Here is an 8,489-nt window from a genome sequence, read left to right as displayed (position 1 = left end):
ATATATAATGATTGAATTAATGATTAATTTTGATGTGTATATAGTACTTTTATTTTTAATGATATATTGAAAAAAATATTTGTATTTCCCTTTTTAGTTTTTTTTTAAATAAATCAAAAGAGACCATAAATACAATATAAAAAAAAATGAAAGATGAAGTATTCAAATATCTACAATTTAATTAGGAGACCTTTAAGAAGGGTCATCCATTAAACTAATAAACCAACCCACTATATTAGGATATTCATATTTCTCTCCTTTTTTCCCCTATCTTTTTAATTACACAGTAAGACAATACTGGGGTAGATTAGTGGTAGTAGTAGTAGTGAGTCATCACTCATGAGATCACTCTCTTTTCCCTCCATCACTCACCCATTTTCCCTCCTTTTTTCTCTCTCCTCCAATGAGAACACACCCCCCTCCTGCTACCATAAATACCCTCTCCTCTCTACTTTTCTGACCTTACTCTTCTCTTTCTTTCCATTCATTTCTTCTCTTCATTTCCCTTTCTCTTTTCCTTCTCTTCCCTTCACTCCACACTCCTAACTGCTAATTACTAAACTACCACCTCTACCTTCCCGCCAATTCTGATCACAAGCTTCCAACCTCACCTCTTTTTCTCTCACTAAACCACCCCTCACAAGGGTGGTGGTGTGTTGAGATTATACAAAATACCAAGATTGTTTTTTTTTTTGTTTTCTCTCTCCTCTTTCCCCTTCTTTTTCTTCTCCATCAACACCAAAAATCATTTCTTCTTTCCACTTCTTCATGCTCCCAAACAACACAACTACTAAAACATCTTCAATTTATTTCTTTTCATTTCTACAACCTTCACAAAGAAAAGCTTAAAACCATTTCTTCTTATTTTTTTACTCTCTCTCACTCTCATGTCCGCACACTCCACCCTGAAGCTTCAGAATCTCGCAATAAGAAGCTCAAGCTTCGATTTTGAAGGCGACCCACCATGCAAAACAGCAAAAAGGCTTCGATCGAAGAAGCTCCTTCGAATCATACTCACCGATCCCGACGCCACCGACTCAGAATCTTCCAACGATGAAGCAGAGGAGCAAAACGCATCACCGAGGGTAAAAAGGGAAATTATCACTCACATAATGACCCCTCGGCTTCACTCTTCGCATTCTTCTTCTCCAACCGCATCTTCATCACCTTCTTCTCCTTCAATCGGTTCGGGTCAAAACCATGTTGACCGGAATCGGTTCAAGAGGAAAATAAAACGCACCATTTCTGGCTCTGGAAGGTTCCGTGGCGTTCGTCAGAGACCGTGGGGGCGGTGGACGGCAGAGATTCGTGACCCGAACCGAAGAAAACGGGTTTGGTTGGGCACTTTTGACACGGCGGAGGAGGCTGCCGCTGTATACGACGCCGCGGCAGTTAAGTTCAAGGGTCCCGGCGCAGCTATTAACTTTCCTCGTGGCGATTCGGAAGTTTCCGGCGAGAGTTTTGCGGTGGTTTCCGGTGAGGGTTTTGTGGCGGTTTCTGGGAGCAGAGAGGGTTTTGCCTCTCCGACTTCGGTCCTTGCTTACGATGACGGCGTTGTTGGTGGTTGCGAGACGACGCCGTTTGAGGGTCTCCGTTACGGCGATGTGGATGCTTTCGGTTTTGACATTGACGTGCCGTTAAGTTTGATGGGCGTTAACTCGGTATTGACTCAGCGGTTTGGGAAGGAAGAGTTCGGCGAGTTAGACCCGGAAGATTTCCTGACGTGGCCTGAATAGGGGGCTTTTTCGTCTTTTTGAAGGGATTGTGGTTTCTATCGCGTTATACTTGTGCTTGTTGGAATTCCGAAACTGCCCCTCGCAGAGCAATGGATGACTAGAAGAAGAAACTATTTTTGTCCTAATGTTAATTTGTAATTAATTTAATTATTATTGTGTAAAGGAAAATGAGTTAAGTGGATAGAAGGAAAAGAAAAATATGTAATCAAGTGAGTGAGTAAGGGACAATGAAAGATATATATAGTTTGAGTAAGAATTCTAGTGTAAAAAATTATATAATTGTTACTATTAATTTTGGCATATATTATTATGTTACATGCATGATCCAAGCTGGTAAGGGACAAAGTTATATGATATTTGAATATTGCCTTTTTTTTTTCTTTCTATTTATAAGATGCTTGTATCAAGATTCTTCTCATGGGATTCTATAGGTACTTGGAGGGTACCTTTTAACATTTGTTTTTTGGCCTAATATTATTATTATTATTATTCCAACAAAGATATGTGTGAAATGTTTAAGAGATATTCTTGTTCCCTTTTTAATTCAGATGCTAATTCTGTAACATCATCAATAATTTTTCTTAGGTAAACGACCAATTAATTTGAATAATTTCAAAATATACGAAAGATAAATTTTTGAAATATTTAAAAATATAATAAAATAATTAAATATTAAATATTTTGTAAAGAAATTAGATATAAAATTTTTTTAAAGAGGCTTTAGATATTAGATTTCAATTTGAAAATTTCAAGTATTATTAAAAAATATTATTAAAATTTATTAATTTTATTATGTCAATTGATTCTTTTTAAATGACAGAAAAATTCGTTAAAAATGAAAAAAAGGTTTAGCGAATTTTTTAAATAAAATTTTAAAATAATTATCTATTTTTTTTTCAAAAATTCAAATTAAATGATAAGTTGTTTGCAAAATGCAAAAGTGTCATTTAAAAGAATATAACTTTTTATTATTATTGTTGTTTTGTTTAAGTCTTTTGAGTGATTATTTGTGGTATCTATTTATTTGTTGAAGTTATTTTTGTAAGTGACATGCACAGACTTTTGATTTTTCTTAAAATACAAACTAGTACATGAAAAATGAGGGAGATTACTTAATGTTTTATATCCTTATATATTTAGATTTTTCTATACATATATTATTTTTCATATTCATACTTACGTATTAGATTAAACTATTATTTTTACTCAAAATTTAGAATATTGATAAATTTATTTATAATTAAATAAAATTAATTTTATACTTAAAAAAATAAATAAACTATTATTTTTATCATAAATGACCTAAAAATAACATTAATATTTGGATATTTTTGTTTTATGAAGACTATATTTTATTACCGTAAAACTAATTTTATTTATTCATGAATTTGTATTTTTATAACATATAAAATATAGTTTGACAGTCCAACAATGCACTAGTTTCTATAGTGAGAATATTACTCCTAATTTAATAAGTGTGATAATTTATAAGTGATATTATTAATTTAGAAATAGTAATGTTGACTTCCAAAACAGGTAGGATTTTGTTAACATAATAATTATTCTTGTAAACTCCTTTTTTATATAAAAATGTGAAAAACAGTAATACATAGATAGGATTTTTGTTTGTTAGAAAACATGACTATGTAGATTTGATCATTTATTATGTCACGTTTTGTTCGTTTGCAACCTACGCGTTAAGCATTCAATGTATGTAACACAATTAACTGGTGTCTGAGTCTTATGATTTATGATGCAACACCAATTAATTACTAAGAAAATCACCCTGCAACTTTGTATGACTATATGAGGATGGACTTTTCTTTTTCCTCAAATATCCTTTAACCTATATTAATATTCCAATAGATAAAAATTTTAACGAATATTAACTAGCAAAAATTGATTATTATTGAGGGATTGATAGTGATAATCAATATGATTAAAACGACATGGTGATAGATCAAAGTTAACTAAACTATGTTTATCATTTACTGAGTAAAATTTGTTTTGAGGTATTGAGACAGAAATTAAGATATTAAAATTTAATATTATATTTATTAGCTCAAAAATTAGTATTAAAATTTTGTCTGTATTTCTAAAATTTCAGTATTTCAGTATTTAAAAAAAATAGAGACACAAAAAACTAAAATTTTAGAGATAAAAATTGAAACTTTAATAATATTTTATACCTAAAATATCTTCAGTTTGATTAATTAATTCTAATTTTATTTTTTGTGCAAATTAAATTAAAATTTTATTCTTTTTTCAATTTCTGTCTCTTATTTTATACCAAATAAAATAATGAATTTTATTTTAATCTCTGTCTCTTAATTTTTATATTTCAGTCTCAATTTTTTAGTGTTTATCTCTTCACCAGAGACTATTTTAAAAACATAGATAATGGTTATGAGAAAAAGAAATAATTGTAAGTTGCAACTTTAGCAATAATTGAAATATATTCAATTATTTTTGGTGTATAATATATACTAAAAATTAATTATTAAATTAGTTATTTGCGTAAGTATATGTCAATTTTAAAATATATATTAAAAATATACGAAATAATGTATCTATTTATATATAAATATGTGATAATTGAATTAGCGACTAATATTTTGTGTATGTATAATTTTTTTTGTTGAAATTTTGACACTATATATAAGAACCAATAAGAAATGTTTAACAATAAAAAATGTTAGTATACTTTTTATATAATCATAAACTCTAGACAATAATGATTTTAGTCATTTTGTCTAATTAAATTGATACTAAAATCAGATACTAGTAAAAATAAAAAATAAATAATTAGATATGTATAGTATAGATGAATAATTTTTTTGTTATTTTTAATTTCGAATCTTAGTTTAGACTTTTAATTTGGGGTATGATTTTTACATAAATATTTTTTTTGAATAAAAATTTAATTAATTTGAGTTAAATTTCACATTGATTTTTTTACTATAATAATTAAATGTACAATTGAACGTAATAGTAGTACACATATGCAAACAAACAAGGAAGTGGGACCCTATGAAAGCACAAAGAGATGAATGCTAGTGGTTGATAACAAGTTAAGAATAATAATGGTGGGTCCATAATACTAATTCATGCTCCTTCATAATGGCATTTCAAATGGCCTATGACCCTCCCCCAACCATATAAAGTAGCTGCCGGCGGCTCACAACACAAATCAAGATATGTATCAACCATGCTTTCTTCGGTGTCACAAGTCACAACACATGTATGAGTTAGGAACAAATAATATCAATGTCAATTTAAATAATGTTATATTATATTTATATATAATTTTTAATAAAATGTATATTTTATCAATTTAACTATTAAATGACAATATTGATAAAATATATAATAAAAAATTATTTATATCAAGTTTTACGGAAAACGTAAAATTTCTATAAATTTTGTGGTGGTTTAATTTTAGATTGCGTAAAAGTATTATTAGTGACTTTTTTATAAACGGTTTCGCTATGTTACCAACAGTATATCTGCCAACTTCTGCCAACTCTTATATATAATTATGTTTCATGGAAGTGTGTTCGTGGATGTGTCTAATAAAAATGTCTTTTTTATAACTGTGTTTAATAGAAGTGTCTTTATAAATATATTTTCTGGATGTGTCTCTTTATATATGTATTTAAAATATATTAATTATTAGACACATCTACGAATACACTTCCATGAAACACAAATATAAATAAGAGTTGGCAGAAGTTGGCAGATAATATGTTGGTACCCTATACTTTTCCTTTTATAAATCATCGTCCTTTAGGTAGCATTTGGTGGAAAGATAGAGACGAAAAGACTGAGATTGAGAAAGAGAATAAGAGACAGAGATTGAAATGAATTTCAGTGTTCTGTTTGATATAAAATGGGAGACAGAAATTGAAAGAAGAATAAAATTCTAATTTAATTTGCACAAATGGTACAATTGGAATTAATTAATTAAAATGAGGGTATTTTAAGTATAAAATGTTATTAAAGTTTCAATCTCCATCTCTAAAAATTTTAGTCTCATGTGTTTCCACTTCTTGGAGGTACTAAAATACTGAAATTTTGAAGACAAAAATAGAAATTTTAGTATCAGTCTGAACTAACAAATACGATACTAAATCTCAGTCTCTCAATCTCTATATCAGTATTTCAAAACAAACGCTACCTTAAAATATAAAAAAAGGAATTCGCACAATTTCTAGGATAACTGTCGCTAGTAAACGGATGAATTAATTTGAGACAGTTTAAAATTATCGCTAGTTTGTTCAATAGATTTTTAAATAATTAAGCCAAGGTTTTAATTTAAAATGGTTCAATGTAAACATTTTTTAAGACAAACATATGAACTTCTAATTTAATGATTACTTTTTTTTTAAATGGTTCAATGTAAAAATTATTCTTTGCTTCCATATCTTCTACATTTTAAACTTGATCATGATGCATAGTGTTACTTAATTGAAGAAATTCTTCACAAAAATTGTTATCAATAATCTTTATTTACAACATATATAAATAAAAATATCTTACTTTGTGGATTTTCCTCCGACCCCGTCCTTACAACATCACACCCTGTCACTATCGGATCCTATAATGTAATCATCATCTATCCAATAATGAGTTAATTATCAATTTTCTATATAAATTTCTTATGAGTGAAATTGCTCAGATAAAAACAGAAGAATAAAAGTAAAATTTTTATGAGTAGTTGTGTTATATGTATTTTTTAGAATTCATATTGAGCAAAAATAAGTATATAAAAAATTTTCCCAATAAATTCCTATACTTGTAGATTTACATAAACCATATCAATAATATAGAATGTAATTTCTATAAAAAAAAAATGAAATTCAAGAGTATTTTTCACAATTTACTTTAATGAATTTTACAATTATTAACTCTCATACTAATAACTAAGCTACCATAATGAAGTCTATTGTATTGAGTTAGGTAGGCTATTGGACTTTTAAATGGCAAAATCATAATGCATGTTTTCTACTTAAATCCCTCAGCAATAATAAATCACTGCCGAATTAGCTAATGGAATTAAATGGGAGTTAACTTCATAGAAATATGTTCAACTATAGGCGTATTTTATTTGCGAAGTTGGTGGTGGCTTCAAATCTTAAGTTGATGGATGTCACTATAGTTAACATAATCGAATCGACAATTAACTCGATCAGATTATTAAATCACTAAATTATTAGTTTAATTAGTAGATTACAGATTAAATTGGTTGATTCAGTCATAATTAAATAATTTTATAAAATTAAATTTTTATATTAAATTAATTTATTTTTTAATTTATTAATTAATTAATATCTATTACATTATTTAAATATATATTAAAAAATATTATTATTAATAAATATCATATAAGTATCAATAACAAAAATAGATTATGATTAATAAATTTTTTTTGTTTATTTTTTTAATTTATAGATATTTAACAAAGTTTAATTTTTATTTTAATAATTATATATAATTAAAAAATAATTAATTTAAAAAAGAATAAATATAAATAAAAAATAAATTAAATTAATATGAACATAATTTATTAGAGTAAAAAGATAAAAAATATCTTAAATTTACATGACTAAAAGAGTTAATAATAAAATTAATTAGGATATGTCTAATAGTTTGTAATATATTTATAAAAAGACACTATATATTATAAAGATGTTAAAGGTCTCAAGTTCAAACTCAGTGTCTAGAATATCCTCGATTTTTTTGAAATTTGAGTGATGCGCGTGTTGACAAATCTGTCCGATTCGATCTTCGGTTTAGGTTGAGTTTGACAAAGTTTTTTTATTTTAACCGATTCGTTTACTTATCAAGTTAGAATGTTAATTTGGACCGATTTAAAATTCGATTCATTAATTTTTCGGTTGAATCAATCAATCCAACCAAATTTATAATAGATATCACTTTATTTGTCTGTTTAAGTAAGTGTTAAAATTTTAAATCTCATTTTATATATACAAAAATTTATTAATTAATAATAAATTTTTAAATAAAATTTAAATCCGTAATAAATTAATCATTAACTTGTCAAATTTAAAAATACAGTAAAAAGCAAACAAAAAATATCTTATACAAAATATCACTATTTGAGGCTTTGGAGGCTTATATATAATTTGCCTAGCCTATATAAAATATCAAAAGAAAAGCATGTAAATTGTGGTTATGAGGAAGAGTGTTTTGAATCAATGAAGGTAAAAACTAAAAAGAAAAAGAAAATGAAAAAGAAAGAAGAATTGAAGAATCCCCGAAATTATTGGGGTTAAAATAAAGATGTTGAAAGGACATTGGATGTATCCAAAGGTGGGTAACCAAACAGATATGAAGCTTAGAAAGAGCTCAAAAAATGTGACGACCCACCACCACCTTATTATACATCACAGCCGCCATCAACTATTTCTAATCAACTCTTAATCTTTTCTTTATTCTTAATAATCAATTCAATTGGGCCATTAATGTTTTTTGTCACCCAACAAAAACATTAATCAAAACACAATTTTCTTTTTTCAGTGAACGACAAAATTAGCTGAAGGTAGGCAGAAAAAATTATGATTTTTAAATTTTTTTTTTATGTTTGTTTGAGTGTTATTAAGTTAATAATTTTTTTATTTTTAACGTGTTTAGTAAATTTTTAATTGTAAAAATAAAAATACTAAAAAAATAAAAAATATTTTTTTTGAGAAACTACAATTTATATTTTTTTTAAAAATATATATTTTTTAC

At 27.0% G+C, this 8,489-nt stretch overlaps 1 protein-coding gene across 1 annotated transcript; it reads left to right on the top strand.

Annotated features, from left to right (window-relative positions):
- The first annotated feature begins 319 nt into the window (after positions 1 to 319).
- On the top strand, positions 320 to 2,057 carry LOC130935997 (pathogenesis-related genes transcriptional activator PTI6-like). The gene has a single exon (XM_057865961.1). The coding sequence runs from the start codon at positions 888 to 890 to the stop codon at positions 1,734 to 1,736; it is 849 nt and encodes a 282-aa protein (XP_057721944.1). The 5' UTR covers positions 320 to 887; the 3' UTR covers positions 1,737 to 2,057.
- The last annotated feature ends 6,432 nt before the right edge of the window (positions 2,058 to 8,489 follow it).

The sequence above is a fragment of the Arachis stenosperma genome, chromosome 1 (assembly GCF_014773155.1).
Source record: "Arachis stenosperma cultivar V10309 chromosome 1, arast.V10309.gnm1.PFL2, whole genome shotgun sequence".
NCBI lineage: Eukaryota > Viridiplantae > Streptophyta > Magnoliopsida > Fabales > Fabaceae > Arachis > Arachis stenosperma.
The sequence above is the reverse complement of the archived record's forward strand: the minus strand, read 5'-3'. Positions and strand labels throughout refer to the sequence as shown.